Below are 17,504 nucleotides of genomic sequence, written 5' to 3' on the forward strand. Positions count from 1 at the left end.
CTTTCTGCTCTCGAAGGAAAAAAAAACTGAAAAACAAACAAAATGGCTCTGAGCAATCCCACATAATGAAACACGCTAAGCACCGCTTCACTCCCCCTCCCCCGCTATACCACGCCACCCCTTTAGTACTACAGCTCTATTTATAGGATTTGGAAACCAGAATAACTGACGTGATCTTCATGCTTGACTGAAAGTATTGTAATGAGGAGTGTGTTTCAGTGTATAATAATATTTCTTGAAGAAAGAAAAGTTTGTTTTTTTTTGTTTGTTTTTTCTGTGGGTATTGATTGATTAAATGTCTTTCAGCTTCCAGACACTGAAAATATGTCTATCAGACCTGCTTTATTTACCATAAGTGGGCAGGCCTTGTGGGAGCCTCTTGAGCACAAAGCCCAGAGCCAAGGACACTGTGACTGGTTCAATGCTGGAGTGTGTACCACGGACCCGGGGTGGCTCACCACAAGGCACTGATATGAGCTCTTCCAGGACTCTTTTACTTCAAGTCTCCTAGCACTTTCAGTCTTATATGGAAAACAAAAAGGGTAAACTTGGTCTTAGATCAACATCTTAAGCTTTTGATAACTCCTTGTGATGCAAAACTACACCATATGGTTTGTGAACTGTATAATATATTGTCTGTAATTCACCTCCAGCTCACCTCTCAGTATATGGACAACTCTTTGACCTCTTAAGATATTCTGACTGTAAGAGTTGCATGACGTAGCTCCAAGCTCAAAGTTCTTCCCACGGTGCCTAGAAGGAAAAGCCCATAACTATATAAGCTCTGCTTAGTGGCTAAGATCATCCACCTAATTATTCAACTCTGGGATTTGTCATGTGATTCAGCCATACTGGTTCAGTTTGAATAATAACAGACTAGCCAAGCAAATCACTTTACAGGCTGCTTTGAGATAATGCAGGTGAAGAGAATTCCTATAGCTGGGAGAGCTTTTATTTTGAAAAGAGAATGAAAAGAGTGCAGGAAGAGTGGGAGCTATTCCTGGCTCTGAGGCATTTCACATGTTAAGCTTTTGTGAGGTTGGGGGCATATATTTATTAGATTCTGTATCAGACACATTAACATACAAAGCAAGGCAGGCATGAAGAATGCTGTGTGATTGCACTGTGTTTTCTGTGATCACTTTGCACCAACATCATGCATGTTTCACAGAACAGTGAATGAGAGACCTAGAATTTATTGTGTTATAAAAATAGAAATAATGAAACATTTTGGTCAAACCGGTTATTTCTGTATTTTCCCTTTTTTGTGTTTCTCTTTTCATTTGATAGCTTCTGAAAGGAAAATTATGAAGAGAGAGTCACTTACTCAAGTTCACCACAGTTTACATTTTACAATTTACATTTACATTTACATTAATGGCATTTAGCAGAGGCTCTTATCAGGAGCAACTTGCAAAAGTGCTTTAGTTGTCTACATAAAATATTGTTAGCTAGCACAAATAGGATAAACTCAAAAAATATCATAAACTGACACAGCCAGAACCAAGTGTTAGTGCTAAAACCTAGTATGAGATACAATACAATACAATGCTATAGAGTACAACACAATTCAAGATCAATCACTAAACAAGAACAGTTAAAGTCCAAATCTAAAATCTGCTTACAAGAGCCTGAATAGGTGTAATAAAATTCCAATCAGTGACTGAGGATGAAACATTTCAAATAAAGCAAGTGCATACTAAAATCTCAGTGTTTTTCCCTTCACTTGTTGTCTCTCTACTCGTTCTCAAGGGAATCCCTTACAGGATTACACTTTCCTTATTGGGAAGTAAAGTCAATATTGATGTCCAGCTACTCTTACTCAGGATAGGTTTGCTCAGGTGTGGATTCAAATCAGTTCTTTTCCTACTATATATATGCTGGCAAGATATTTCTAGTTGGCCAAGCCATTTCATTTTCATTCTTCTGTTTGTACCAAATGGCCATTTCACAATGCAGTTAAGTAAAGAGAGCATGATTGGTTGTTTACAGCTGTAAATACTAGCAAGTCATGTCTCTATGGTTATTTGACACACCAGAAGAAAAAGATTTGGTTCTGAAGTGTGTTACCCAGGATTATACAGTTATCTGAGAATAAGAACTAAGAGTATCATGACCCTTTTCTGCCCTAAAGGCAAGAACCTTCATGTCTTACAGTATGTTTTATTCTGCCCTTTAGAGATGAAAGAAGGTAAGAATGTTGTCCCACTGGTCTTCATCATTTGTTGCTAACTGTCCACAAGTTATTTTCTGTTCTTCAGCTCCTGCTTTTGTAAATATCGACACCTATCACCTCACAGCAGATAAGAGCTCACATGAACCAGATGTTACCAGATACACCTCATTGAGTTTCTCCCACTGTGCTGATGATTCTGGATGGGGTCTTTTCTTGCATATATTGCCCTTCTCTGTCCAATCAAGGACCCATAATCTTATACTGCTGACTTTCCAATTGGAGTGCTTTGCTGGTTAATTATCCTTACATGATCATAATCCATTTTTTCAAAGCTATAATGCCTTTGTGCACAGATCCCTTTGTAGGTACCACAAAGCTGATTATCAGCTCTTGACTTAATTTTCCTATTTATTTCAGCAAAATATGATATTAGACATAAATAATTAAATAATTTAATAATACGTGCATTTGTCAACCTTTTCCCTGTCAGTAACCGCCTTTGAGCATTTTCCTCTCTGAAAAGATTTTCCAAGACAATGCTCATGCTCTGTCTCTCTCAATCTCTCTCTCTCTCTCTCTCGCTCCCTTGTCCCACAGAAGCCAGACAGTAAAGACATATATGTAGTGACTCTCAGGAAATGCTCCTTTGGTCATGTACTATATAGTACTGAGGACAGTGCTGTTTTGGCTTATATCATGCGCTGTTGGAGAGGAAGGCCAGACTCCAGGGCTCATCGTTAGCCCCCAGCAGAAGCAGCAGGCACTATTAGAGCAGCTGGGCTGAAAGCACTGACTCGTAGTATAATTCATCTCCGGATTATTGCATTTGGAGCGGCTCTCACAGCTGGACTCCAAAGGCTTCTTCTAGAAGGTGTGCTTCCCTTGATGCCCAAACCCAAATCCCCAACCCCACCCTCCATCCCCCCATCGCTAAAAACATTTAAGAGCCAGGAAAGGATTAGCAGCACCAGTTCTGCCAAATTGTAGTGTAGGTGTTGTAATCAGCTTTTCTTGATTTGAGGTTGGGTGGAATTTTGCTCTGCTTGTGTGGCAGGTCTTATAGTGTGTAAGAAACCCCAAGAAAATATTAAAGAGGGATTATAGGGTTGATTCTAGAGTAAAGGCCTGTTTTAGTGTTGTTTGGCATAATGAATCTGATATAAAACAATAGCTATATATATTTTTTATAATCAGACATAAACTAAATATGAAAACATCTAATAAAGATTTAATTGTATTTACTTGATGCTCAGTGTGGTGCCATTATGCATTATGTATTCTAACTTCAGTGCTGATTGCACTTTCTCAGAGCAGAGGTACTTTGTTACTCAGCCACCAGGTGTCAGGCTTTCCACAGACTTTGTGATGGGGAGGCAGACGACAATCACAATCCCAATCTATTTAACTAGGCGCCAGTGCTATTGTTCTAGTGTTACTAAAATACTTGGAAAATCTATTGGATCAGTCATCAACAACTTTTCAAATCTGTATAAAACTATTGCTCAAATTTGCAAATTTCAAATTTAAATATAGGTTAAAAAAATTATAATAAAAATACTTAGAATTGCAAACATGTTATTTTGCAAAATAACTTTAAGAAATTTGTTCTTCAACTATAGTAGATCTTTATTTCATTGTCTCACTATTTGCTAGGTTTATTCTGATATACGGTAGGCTAATTTATGTCCCTCCATCATAAGGTACAGCAGCTCATCTTAAAATAAAAAAAAAAAAACCCAAAACAGTTTTTCTGCATCCTACATGCGTTCTCAGTTGCCTGTCATTAGTGGGTTTAACTGGACTCGGGGCTGGCATTTGGAGGAGATAAAGGTTACAGACCAAACATGAGTGCAAAGACACAAAGATTTGATTGACACTTTTGGCCAATTAAATGCTGTTGCCAAGGCCCCTATCAGAACACTGGGGAGCAACGAGATACTCTGCCAAATTAAAGAGCATTTCTCATAGGTCAACTCAAAAGTAACAGAATAATAAATAAACAAATAAATAAATAAATAGATAGATAGATAGATAGATAGATAGATAGATAGATAGATAGATAGATAGATAGATAAAGGTTCATACGATGTCTTTGAACCACACTGTATCAGTATATTTAAGCTTATGCATGCACAAAATGTAATTGCTTGTGTCATTTTGTAGTGTCATTCCTAATCCCTCTATGGAAACAGAGCTGAAAAGGTCCTGTGTAATGCAAAGTAAAATTTCTGTTATGCAGAGTGACACTCTTACTGTTTAGGGATTAAAGGGTCATCTTCATTTTATTCCAAAAATGTTTTTTTGTGTAGATATGTAAAGTGAAGCATGAGTCAGATACCTGGTCATGTTACATTTACCCAAATGATAAGGGCTGGTCAAACAATTTTGGTGCACATAGTTTGAGATGGATGGGTATGTCCTCATTTAGAAGGCCACAAGCGCTGGTTAAACGCTTAAATCCTATTATGCATGCTACTCTGCCTTTGAAATAGTGGCATCTGCACTTAAAGTTCTGTAATCCTGAAAACGTATTTGCATAATAAACCCTAGGATATCCAAAGCCTTACACAATAATGGCGTACCTGTCAAGATTGGTAACAGTCAACTACTGCTTAAGACATGTCAAAACATCAGAGCTCGAAATCACATTAAGCCGAAATGAATGAGTGATTTTCATAACAAACCTGATTCAGGTTCCCAGTTTCAAGGCAGACGAGCAATCACTGCTTAATCCTATTTTCAACACACCTACCTCTGTAAACCGACCCCTGCCCTCCGTGTTCACGCCTCCCGCTCAGGTTAGAATAACAAGGGACTCAACGACTGCAAATGAGCATGCGCGTTAATGGTGGGTCATAGGAAGTTTCGGTTTTCACAGCACCTGATGCGACATTAATGGTAAGAAAGTTAGCCAACATTTTTCTCTGCAGTTTCGAATCATCCACCATTTTACAGGCCTCTGCGTAATTAAAGAAAAACGCGTGAAGTTCAATTATAAAGTTTGTAAGTGTCATTATGAAATCATACGACATACCAAGCTTGGGTAAATTGTTCCTCAGGTGTTGGAGAGGGACCTTGTGTCTTTTGCGAACTCGCTCGCGTTTCTGCGTATTTGTACACCGCGGTTAGATGACTGGCAACTGGCGGTTGTCAAAGGTTTTCTTATACATTTCTGATGTTTACGTTTCAAATAAAACATTTTTCCTGACTTTGCTGATTTCGTGGAATGCTCCACATGGCCGTCCATCAACTGGATAGCCAAAAGCTAGACCACATGGTGGTTTCATTTATTCAATTATTTAGCCTATTTTCACCTAGACCCCAGAGTCGTAGAGCAGGCAGTATTCGTGCAGAATAATAATAGGAAGAAAGACTGTTTAACCTTATACTTTCGTCAGTAGCACATTGTAAAGAAATCCGATTTTTTTGTTTTTTGTTTTTTTTTTGCACTTCACAAACTTCTGGGGTGGAAAAACTCGTCAGCAAACAGGAGGTAAATTCGCCTTGGTAAAAACGCATTTCCATTAACTAGGAGATAACATTGCTTCGTAAGTTTAAGTGGAACGGAACACAGTGGCAGCCTCAGCCCTGAATTTACTCAAGCTTCGATAGAAAGAATGGAGCTCTTTGTCCACCTGAGATTCACTGACAGCTCTATTACTTGAACGCACAGCCATATACTTAAAAGCTCTAAATGGTATTGGCTAAACAGTGGAATGAAAAGCTTTGATATGCAGTTTGGACTAGTAATGGGTTAAAATAGTTCAGGAAAATAAGGCATCAAAAGGATGTAATCTTTAATAGACACTGGAAATGGGTTGTAAGTTTCATGTAAACACACAAGAACCTTTACAAATATCTTATTGTTCATGTAGAACAACAACAGCTTACAACATTATTTTGTTACCTCTGATTTTAATATTCAACGATGTGCATAGCCATGCCATTGGTTTTCACAGTAAAATAAAATGTGCATAAGATGCCAGGATGTTAAACCATTCTGAAGCTGAGCAACTAATTGAGAACCATGTCAGCCTCCTTGTTATCTTATAAATATATCACTGCACATCCACAGCCTGATTTGATTTCTTCCTGTGTTTTTACCATGCCAATCCGGCAGGCCAGAGCTGCTCTTTGTAGTCAGCACACTCCCTGTCAGAACAAGGTTATCTTAACTGAAGCAGAATGGGCTAGTCAAATTGTAATTATAAAACATACAGTTGGGGTAAAAAGTGATAAGAACTTATCACTTTTTACATAAACCGTACGTTTTATAATCTTATAATACGCATTTCGTGCATGTCGGGGGCATCTAAATCATAGGCTAGGGGTGTTTTATTTTTCTTCAGAAAGAGAAGTTTAATGAAGAAAAATCTGCTTTTTAAAAATTTAATTATGGATGCTTTTTGTTGCGTTCACTGTCCAACTTTGTCAACAGTGGGGTTCTGTTCTGCCAGTGTGTAGGTTTTTATTATGTTTCCTTGAGTCTGAAGCATTAATTATGCTATGCTGCAAAATGTTTTTGCAAGACAGACCTTGAGGGGAGAGGTTTGGGAAACATGCCTGTGTTCTTCTATTCATGATTCCAGTAACCTGGTGGAAAATATACACAGACACATACAAAGTTACTTTCTCATCATATTAATGTTGTGTAATCATCATCCAGTTTTTCTCATTGCAGAATGTCTAACTGAGGTTAATTACAATCTCCTACACTTTGCCATGATCTCAACAAATAACTTGGAGCATATGGCAGAAGTGGGTGAGTATATATCTTCGTTTTATTTGTTTTTTTTTCTTTTTTAATTTTACTTCCTTTTCTTTGCAGTTGTGACAAATTAAATAAATAAAAGTACATCTTTGAGTCCACATTGAACATGTTCTGCATATAAACTTTGCATTCAAACTTCATGGCTGTAAACAGCATGTGTACCATTCAGAATAATTGTAAAAACATCTGTGATGTTTGGTGGCAGTAAGACCACCTCCTGACTCATCTATGAATTCACTAATCTGTCCGCAAAGGGATTAGCAGTCCAAAATGACTACAGCAGTCTCACTCCCATGTGACTCAGCTGCTGAGTCCCTGACTGAGTCTTGTGCTAAACAAAGAAGCAGACCAGCAGTAGGATCAAACAGAAAGTGGGCCCTCCTTGTCTAAAGCACACATCGCATTATACATTCAGGCCCACACTGAGCTATATTTAGCCAGCCTGCTCTTGCCAGAAGGACGGATCACTTTTGAGATAAGGCTGATGGTCTGTCTGTGCTCATAATTACATCTGTGGAGGAGACAGTGGTGCAGTGTTAATTAAACAAGCAAGCCACTGCATTCCATCGGCTTTGGGTCACTGTACTCACCCCTTGAGCCTTCCCCATCTCTGAACATAAACTAGGTCGTATTAATGGCTGGAAAGCAGTTGAAATGAGTGGAAAATATGTAAATATAGGTGATGTTTGGCAGTTCTTTGTGTTGCATCTTTTTTTTTTTCCATAAGGGAATGTTCTGTCCCAGTTTCTTTTTATTTCTTATAACCCAAGTCCTAATTCTGGGACATTTTTTCTAAATATGAAGTTGTGGAATTTTTCTTTCATTACCCTACACTACAGTAAAAGCATAGAGGTCTGACACCAGCTTAACTCAGATGTCTTAGGCCAACCAAAATAAACAATAGTCCACTGGGCTTTTCATTTTCCATCTAGGATATATTTATAGAATGTCTCCCACCCTACTATTCCAAATAAATACTGATAGTGGCAAATACCAAGAAAGCAAGGCCTACATAGAACTGATAGATATATTTTATTACAATTGAACAAAATGATATCTGATTTTTGGATAGTGGTTTTGGGTGATATCTGGGAAAACAATAAGGAGAACTGTAAGTTTGACACATTAAAACAGAAACAGGTTAATTGACAAATTGGGCTTATTACTGCCTTACCTTGAACCGTTAGCCATGCTTTTCTGCCTAGAATGGAAATGTAAGCCACTAAACTTTTAGGTAGTGTAGGTCATGGTGTTATGCCAAAATAAAACATAGTAATTGTTTTTGTTGTATGTGGCAAAATATGACACTGTCCTCAAACACATTTGATAAGGATATGGCTGAATTTATAGAGCTGCAGAAAGAGGAAGAAGAGAAGGGACAGTTGGAACGGCACCCTCTAGCGCCATCCAGTGGAGATGCTTGTCAGGATAAGTCCCATCCCTACTATGATGTTGCACGTCATGGCATCCTCCAAGTTACAGGTAATAACCCCATTTATTTATGTAGGTTCTTTTCTCTGTGCAGCTCTGCTCATGTAGTTGACTATTCTTTATATGTCTGTACTCACATTGTTACTTTAATGGTAAAGGTCAAGTTGAAATATGATTTTAGTTGTTTACTCAGTCTTGGGGCATTACATTTATTACTCGGTGGCTGAATTTTTAATCCTGCTTAGAGAGAGAAGTTACCCCATGTTGTATTACCTGGAGAGAGTAGCTGCCACAGGTTTTAGAGCTGAGTATATTGCAATTTTTGTAACAAAATTAGCATTACTCATGTTGAACCCAAATGGTTCTTTTCTTTCTGACTTCTGAAGGTGATGATAATTATGGAAGAAAGCTTATTATTTTCAGTAGCTGCTGCATGCCTCCATCACACCAGCTCAATCACCATAGACTACTAGAGTGAGTATGGACATCGTTAGATCCCATTACGATGACTAAACCCCGTTTTTCTTCCAAGCTTGATGAATAGTCGACCGGCTGATTTATTTTATGTTCTAAATAGGCTGGTTCTCTGTCTCACAGGTATCTGAAGTACACATTAGACCAGTATGTCGAAAGTGATTACACAGTGGTCTACTTTCACTATGGCTTAAGCAGCAGCAACAAACCCTCATTACGCTGGCTCCGAGATGCTTACCGGGAATTTGACAGAAAGTGCGTCACCCCACCCATCCTCCTTTCGCTTTGATTAACTCGCTCCAAGTGGTCTTGGAGTCTGGCTTGTAATGTAGCATTTTATCTGTAAAAGTCGACCAGCTTCAGAGAGCATATCGAAGTTAATAATTTATTTCCCTTAAAGAGGCAAATTAGATTAAAGTAAATTTTGGGAGAATGGAATGAGTTAGGAAACTGCTTTCTTCAGAGGCTATGTGCATTTAGTGCTTCTTTGTTCAGCTTTTGGTTTTTGTGCTTGACTTGATTTGCTTTATGTTGTTTGCCTTTCCTATGGCTGTGTTCATAATCTATAGGTATAAGAAGAACCTAAAAGCCCTCTATGTCGTCCACCCCACAAATTTTATTCGGATCATATGGAACTTATTCAAGCCTCTCATAAGGTAGATGCAAATCGTTCTTGATGAGCCATCATGCTGTCATCATTGTGAGAGTGGTGCTTGTCTCAAGTTCAAATATTTGCTCTTTCTTCCATCTCTAGCCACAAGTTTGGCAAGAAGCTAATCTATGTGAACTATCTGGCGGCGCTCAGAGAACATCTCAACTATGAACAGCTCATCATTCCGCAAGATGTATTAAGGTCTGTATTATTTTCTGTATTAGGAGCATTATTAATATTATTGTTTGTTGTTGTTGTTATTTACATTTATATAGCACCTTTCTCATACTCAAAAACACTTTATAGACATGTATATAAGCCACCACTCACCACCAGAAACTGTAGTGCAGACTTGGGTCACTTGCACATGACATGACCTAATCAGAAGTAAATTCACTTTGTAACTACCAACTCTTCCAGGGGAAAGTACAAGCCTGTGTTAGAACATACACAGGAGCCTGGCTCTAACATTGGAATGAGAAAAGAATATAGGTTAGAGTAGATAGTTACAGCATTCCCCAGCTGCTGAATGGTGTAGGGCAGTGGTAATTCAGTGTTTGAGGTACTAGACAAGTTTCTGCTGTTGGGCCCCTGAGCAAGGCCCTTAACCCTCAATTGCTCGATTTGTCCATAGTCATAATTGTAAGTTGCTTTGGATAAAAAGCGTCATCTAAATGCTATAAATGGTGGGGGAACTGCCATCCAAATCCAGTTTGCCCTTAAATACCAAAAGATGGCAAAAAATCATGGTTCTGAACATGGCTATGATTTTCCATATGAAAGTGCAGTTATTGGAGAAATGTGTGCAGAACTTTCTTTTTTGAAGAATGCTTGGAGACAGTATTTAGCCAACACTACAGTTCAGGTACTTGCACAGTGCTGATGCATCCGCACCACTACAGTTTGGCACTTTGGGTATTCACACACAGGTGACGTACAGCAAACAGTTTGGGTACACTGGTGACGTACAGCCAACACTACAGTTTGGGAACTTTTTATTTAATTTTCAGTTAATCTTTGCTTCAAAATGTGCTCAAAGGTGGTGTGTGTGTGTGTACACTGTAGTGTATTCCAATTATGCAGTGCGCTTATCTTCTTTGGCTTAAAACTCTTATCAGCAGATGCAATGTCAGCCCACCTCCTTGCAGGTTTCAAGTTAATGCCTGGCCAAATATCAAGGTTGTGAGATTCAGTATCCATGGTAACTGTTCTGATCAGGCATGACGAAAAGCTCCGTGTAGCTCAGAAAGGAGGACCGCCCCCTGCTGTGAAGACCCCGCCCCCTCGACCTCCTCTGCCCACACAGCAGTTTGGCGTGAGCTTACAGTAGTGAGTAGTGATTTTAGTTTAATGTCTCATAGATATCCACTTCTGCATAATTATGCATTTCTTGTTACATATGTTTATATTGGAGACAGGAATGTTGTTCAGTGAGTGGAACCTATACCTGCTTATATATATTTTATATAAAATATAACAATGTTTGCTTATATATGTTTATAAACATATATTTCAGCATTAGAGAGAAGAACAGTGGTGCACTGATACCGCCTGTGATGCATCAGACTGTGTCATACATCAAACAAAACGGTAGGAAACAGAAATAACAGTGATCAACTAATCAGATCCTTTGATGAGGCTGATGTTTTGCTGAACACCTCTGTTACACCCTATACATACGTAATGTATATGAGGATGCAGGGTGTGTAACAGGGGCGTTCAGCAAAACACCCCATTTTGCCTTTGGTGAAATATGGACAGCTGCGTCTCAGACACCTGTCTCCCAATTAAATCCGATGAGGATGAATTTCAAAGCAGAAACCCTCTTTTCCATCTGGCTTTCATTGTCCCTCTCTGTCTGTCTGTCTGTCTGTGTCTCTCTCTCTCTCTCTCTCTCTCTGTGTCCCGTTATCCCTCTCTGTTCCCCCAGGGCTGAAAACGGAGGGGATCTTCCGAAGGTCAGCTCGAGTTCAGCTCATCAAGGACATTCAGAAGCTCTATAACCAGGGTGAGATTTTCTTTCTTCTCCCTGTCCTTCTCCCTTTGGGTATAGCAGCTCCAGTGTATAGATCTGCTAGTACCAAGAAAGACCCACAGTAGCTCTCTGTCTGATGGCACCAAAGACAGCTGTTGGCCTCCTTGTCAAATGTGCATTTCATCTTTTAACTTTATTAGCTCAGCTTCGTTTACTTGTTAAGATCAAAAACTGTGTGTTTGTACAAGTCAGATCCTTTAAAGTTATGAATATATTTCATACTTTCCTTGATGCACTTGAATTGTTCATTTATGGAAATGAGCCCTTAATAACTTTGTCCAATAGCACAAATTCCATAGAGAATATTATAAATGTTTTTGTTAAATAATAACCCAATTCTCAGTAAAATGCTAATTGTGATGCTGTTTCCTTTTCTCTCTTAAAAATTGTGTATACAACAGTTTAATCCTAGAGGATATCTTGGCAGTGTAATTTTTCTTGTTTGCTTTTCATCTTGCTCACTCACACTTTCACAGCCAAAGCCTTTAAAACTGCACCATCTTGAATTGTTTGGTGTGTTCTGTGAGAGAAAGAGGCTCCTATTCTTCCTGCTCTCCTCACTGAGGCCATGATGGCTTGTTTTAGACTGTGCATATGGAATGCAAAATGAGAATGGATGTAGTATATTCGTTACCAAGAGAAAAGGGCATTTTGTTTATGAATAAAAAAAAAAAAATGTACAAAGACCAGAAGGAAAGGATTTGGTAGCAAATCTATAATTAATCTATGGTATCTATAATAATCTATGGTAGCAAATCTATAATAAATAAATAATTATAGTTTATAATAAAACTAGAATTATTAACTCGCCTATGATGGCTATTTCTACTTATCCATGATAGCCAAAATTAAAGGAAATATGGAACACATGGAATGTGTGTGTGGGGGGGGGGGGGGGGGGGTGTTGTTTTTTTTTTTTTTTTTGTGAATTTCATTATCCTTCTGATCATGATTCCCCTTGAGATTTCACCCTGTAATGTTTGACTGCATATTTAAAACATAATTTCTCTCTCTATGTAATCTTTCCGTCTGTCCCCCTCATTCTCTCTTCCTGTCTTCCGACCCCAATTGTTTTGCCTCAGGGAAGCCCATTAGCTTTGAGCAGTACCTTGATGTGCATGTTCCTGCTGTGATCTTGAAGACATTTCTCCGGGAGCTACCAGAGCCCCTGCTCACCTTTGCATTATATGACCAGATACAAGATCTTACCAGTGAGTCAATTTCCTAACACAGTCAAGGGAATTTTGCACAGGAAATGTAGAATGGTGAAGTTTACTAGGTTGGGATACATGCCTTGCATGGTTTATTAAGCTTAACGCGGAACACATCTATACTACATGAAGGACTGGAAGCACCAGCTGTGCTCGTGTTCATAAAGAACTGAACTGCTGTAATGAAAGACCTGAGCCTATGTTCTGTCAGTAAGCACTGCAAGTTTCAGTTCTCTTAAGTGCCTGTCAGACCAGTTGAAGATTATTGCCAGATAAGTCTATTTATACCCTCTGGAGCAACAGTGATACTGAGTTTGTTTAAACCTGCCAGTAAAAATGTGAGTGTTTTGGCTTCTTTGGAGGGGAAAAAAAAGGCTCACCCTTTTTTCACAGAAGTGGAGAGCATTTTGCGGGTGTCAAGGTGCAAGAGGATTGTTGAGTCCCTTCCAGAGCACAACTTCATCGTTGTTAAGTACCTCGTTTGTTTCCTGCATATGGTAAGGGAATTGGGAATTGCATTCAGCTGCAGTTTTGGCTGCAAGTAGTGACTCCTGAACTATTTTTACCCTGTTTTTTCATGCACAGCAAATCCTCATAATCTGTGTAAGCCTTATCTTAACTGTTAAAGGGTTTATTTGGAATGTGAAACCAGAAATGTGGCAGCCAGGTCATATTAGATCGGGTATGAATATGGTTTTACGCCACTAGAAAATGCTTAAAATTCTCAAGAATCAATGAATGAAGAAAAATTCACTGCTTACTTACTGAATACTGGGGCAAATTATTCAAAACAAAATAGTAGGTACTGCTTGTCTAGCACTGTCAGGATTAGTATGCTGTAAAACTGCTTTAAGATGCTGTTAGTTTGGACAGAATACTGATCTTAATTTAGTCTTTGGAGAAATGTGTGCAGCATTTATGCTATTCAGAACCTTTAAAATTAATACTTGTCTCCTTTTAAGAAGCACTAGGTTTTGTTGATGACATTTTTTTAATGTAGAGGCTTCGTTCTCCCCCTGTTGAATTGTGACAGGTCATGAGGACATAGTTCCCTGGCATTCATAAATGTCTCCCACACTGATTTCTCACACGTGAATGCAAATACTTCAAACATCACTCGGCCCTTTTAATGAGTCAGTGAGGCTGACTTCTCTCACACGTTCTGTGATTGTGATGATGATGTTAATACGAAGCTGCTTGAACAGGTTCCTCCCCACCTGCCCCCCTTCATGAAAATCAACACAGCAAAACTGCGTCATCTTTTCCTTGCTATTCCCATGGGTCTCATTAGTCACTATGGCAAGCAACTGCTTAATCAGAGGATAGCAAATTACTCACATTTAATTCCTACATTGCATTTACAAGATCTTTCATCTCTCATTTACCATATGTACTGATTAAAACGCATGTGCTAAAGTTCGCTGATCTTTATATAATGTATTCTTTGAGTTTCTTTTGAATATGTAATAGCATACACACTATACTAAAGTCAAAATATAGACTATGCAAAGGTCTGCTTAATCTCTCGTATTTACTGATAGTGCTTTGATACCAACAGTAACATCAATTCATAGATTTTCTTTTCTTTTAGACAGGACATTTGAATTATTGATTCTTTGAATTGACACCATCTTTTGCAATGCATTATATTGAGAAATCCCAAGTTTCCTTTTGTGTGTAGTTTTTAATAAGTCGTTTGTAATATGTAATTTTATAATCACGGGTTATTAGTTACACTCTCACTGTCGTAATTGCCTGGGGGCCATGCTAGCCTGTTGTAATACAAGCATTACCCTTTTAGCTAAAGGCTGAATCAGCCAATACACTGGGGCAATCAATATATTGTGATTGCAAACTACACATTCAAAAGTTTGATGAGCTAAAACCAGTAAGTAAACATGACAGCTGGATTATGAAGGATAATTAAGGAGTTGCATTCTTGTTTAGGCAGGCAGCTGTTTTTAGTGTCACTAGGTTTTATGGGTTGATGTGACTTATGTTTTGGTAATAATGATGTGCTCGGGTTCACTCACCTTTCTGTGCAGGTGTCCCAGGAGAGCATTGTTAATAAGATGAGTCCCTCTAACCTGGCGTGTGTGTTTGGTGTGAATTTGGCCTGGCCTCGCCAGGATGTCATCTCTCTCGATGCGCTCACTCCCCTCAACATCTTCACTGAGCTGCTCATTGAACACTACCAGCCCATCTTCAGTTCACGCTGCCCGCCCATCCAGGTGCTCCCCTGACCCGCTCTGGACAGGTTCCATCACCCCAGACCCTCTCCGGATCGGTTCTGCCCTCAGCCTGCTCCAGGCACTTATCACTCAGCCCACTTTTTTTCATTTACATCACTGGATGTGCTAACAGCATGAAGCATGGATTCTCTGGGACCTGCCAATTCAAGGGCCAAAAGGGTCCGTCATGCCCTGTAAACCTGCAACTTTGTGCACATTGTATGTCTGAGAGGTAATGAGGCTTTAAATATACTACTTGCCGCCTAATGACCTTGTGACTGTGTTTTGACATCATACACTACTTTTGGTTTGATTTTTGATAACAGTCTTGGATAAGATACTGCCTTACAGACATCAGCTTGTGCCTGATTCATTATAAATGAACCACTGAAAGCATTTACAGCCAACAGTCTGCATTCCAAAGGCTCAGTGCCTGTGTCCGTGTATACATGCATATCCTTACATAACATTAATCTCACAGCTTCTTTTTTCTATTTAAAGTGCTGAAAAAAAATCAATTGGCTGTATATGATGCCAAAAAAACAAACAAACATACGTTTTGAAAACCTCTCGTACCTTAACCACAAACACTACAAGGGCATCCACTTTTGACTCTTTAAACACAGAAAGCAAAGTATGTATCTACCTCTAATTAACAGCAGCCCTTGGGATTGCCATGGCAACATTTTGCTGGCAGAAGAGGTGCTGGCCTCGCAGGCATGGTTCAGAGCATGCTGTATATGCAGGAGAACACATGCACACAGCTACTTCCAAACCAAGCCCAGTACAAGCTTCCCTACATGCTTCCACAGTCTGGGCATTTTAAATCATTGTAGTTTGTTTGGTGGGATATCCCTTCCAAGAAGTATCTTTAAAAATGGAAGGTGTCAGGAGTTCCACGAATTGTGATTGTTGTAGTTTGAAGAATGACTGACTGACTTTTTTTTTTTTAAGTTTCGAGTCATGCTGTTTTTCATTATTAATAGATATGCATTGTTTTGGGTGCTACAATGGGCATTTTTCCTCATATCTTGGTGTAACCAGCCTGTGTACGTCCATGGGGGAAAAACTGCATCTAGTTTTCCTGCAGAAGAGTCAGTGCCCATTTGAAAATGATAATGTTGCAGATTTCATGTTGCTCTTGTGTCCATTATACTATTTGACATTTTTAATGTAATTGTTATATTTTACCAGCATTGGTCCTGATTGTTTAATCAACATTGATCTATGTTTCTCTTCCTTTGGCAAAAAACCTGCTCCTCTCACACTAGTGACAAAGCAAATCAGTTAGAGAGCTGTCAACATGGAGGTTAAAAATCAGGTTTTGCGCTCACTATTTTGAATCTTCCATGTAGGGCCACACAGACCAATATTTTTGGCTGTCAGATATAACTTATCTGTCCAAGAAGATGAAGAGCCAGCCAAGGACATGTGTATCATTTTTAGAGACAATGGTGTTTATCTACAGGTCATAATCTGTTGGAATGGAAGGTGTGGGGATTTTTTTTTGTTTGTTTTTTTCTCTGTAGTTTGTGCTGTTGCTAGCATGAGCAAATTGAAGTGTGTAAATAGGTTAATAGGTTGTTCAGCTTGGTTTTACATATACTGAACATGCCTGTATTATTATTATTATTATTATTATTATTATTATTATCTGTATTGTGGTGTTGTTTTTATTTTTGATATGTATGCATTATAGATTAAGGACTTGTGTAATTTTAGGAAATTAAGTAGATGAATATTTGTAAGAAAAATCTGGGATCTTCAATAAACTTTGTGGTCTCAGCAAAGTGAAATGTGCATGTTCAGAATTTTTTATTCATTTTTTTTTTCTTTTCTTAATTTTTATATGACAAAATGCGTCTACATGCTAATTGGGTTCCTTTTTTCATTTTAAAATGCACACAATATACTGATGATTTATCATGGTCTACTGAATTAACTGTACGAATCACACAATACATACATGTAACAGTCATTTTCCATGTTTTTCTGTGTTTATTATCGATTCAGTTTTCATTAAGAACTTGGTACAAAAAAGTGAGACTACTCTTTACCATTTACCAACTTCCATCAATCAGTTTTGAATGTATCATAAAGAAAAATAACTACATTGGCATATGTAAGACAAACACTTTCCTATACATACTATCCACTGGACAGCCCCCTTTCATAATTAATGACAAAGAATAAAAGCACTACTTTCACAGTCCAAAGACATCCACCTAAAAGTTGCCTTCCCTTCTCGATTTCTTTTTGCTTTGCTACCTTCTCCTCATAGCAAAAGGATACACCACACCGCAAGCTAAATGCATAATTGGCAACCAATAAAAAAAGTAATGTTTCTTCTTTTGTCTCGCTTTTCTTTCGTACATCCATTGATAAAAGAATATAAAAAAGTTTTTCTTGTTCAACGTAGTGTAGAGTGTATTAAAATAGATCTGTATAAGCACGGCACAGTTTGTCCCGGAGAAGGTTCTGAAACCAGAGGGAGGGGCTGCCTGGTAGAGGCAGGGACGTGCC

At 38.6% G+C, this 17,504-nt stretch overlaps 1 protein-coding gene across 1 annotated transcript in view; it reads left to right on the plus strand.

Moving 5' to 3' along the window:
- Positions 1-5,020: 5,020 nt before the first annotated feature.
- Positions 5,021-17,504, plus strand: part of LOC113573523 (rho GTPase-activating protein 8) — a 12,531-nt gene continuing 47 nt past the window's right edge. The window contains exons 1-13 of the mRNA XM_027003832.2: positions 5,021-5,074; positions 6,858-6,938; positions 8,298-8,429; positions 8,765-8,852; positions 8,976-9,107; positions 9,422-9,508; positions 9,607-9,705; positions 10,723-10,833; positions 11,021-11,094; positions 11,435-11,512; positions 12,622-12,750; positions 13,144-13,247; positions 14,796-17,504. The exon at positions 14,796-17,504 is cut by the window's right edge and continues 47 nt beyond it. Of these exons, the coding sequence (XP_026859633.2) occupies positions 6,899-6,938; positions 8,298-8,429; positions 8,765-8,852; positions 8,976-9,107; positions 9,422-9,508; positions 9,607-9,705; positions 10,723-10,833; positions 11,021-11,094; positions 11,435-11,512; positions 12,622-12,750; positions 13,144-13,247; positions 14,796-14,993 (1,272 nt within the window). The 5' untranslated portion in view covers positions 5,021-5,074; positions 6,858-6,898 and the 3' untranslated portion in view covers positions 14,994-17,504. The remainder of the gene's footprint in view (positions 5,075-6,857; positions 6,939-8,297; positions 8,430-8,764; positions 8,853-8,975; positions 9,108-9,421; positions 9,509-9,606; positions 9,706-10,722; positions 10,834-11,020; positions 11,095-11,434; positions 11,513-12,621; positions 12,751-13,143; positions 13,248-14,795) is intronic.

The sequence above is a fragment of the Electrophorus electricus genome, chromosome 7 (assembly GCF_013358815.1).
Source record: "Electrophorus electricus isolate fEleEle1 chromosome 7, fEleEle1.pri, whole genome shotgun sequence".
NCBI classification, from domain to species: Eukaryota; Metazoa; Chordata; class Actinopteri; order Gymnotiformes; family Gymnotidae; genus Electrophorus; species Electrophorus electricus.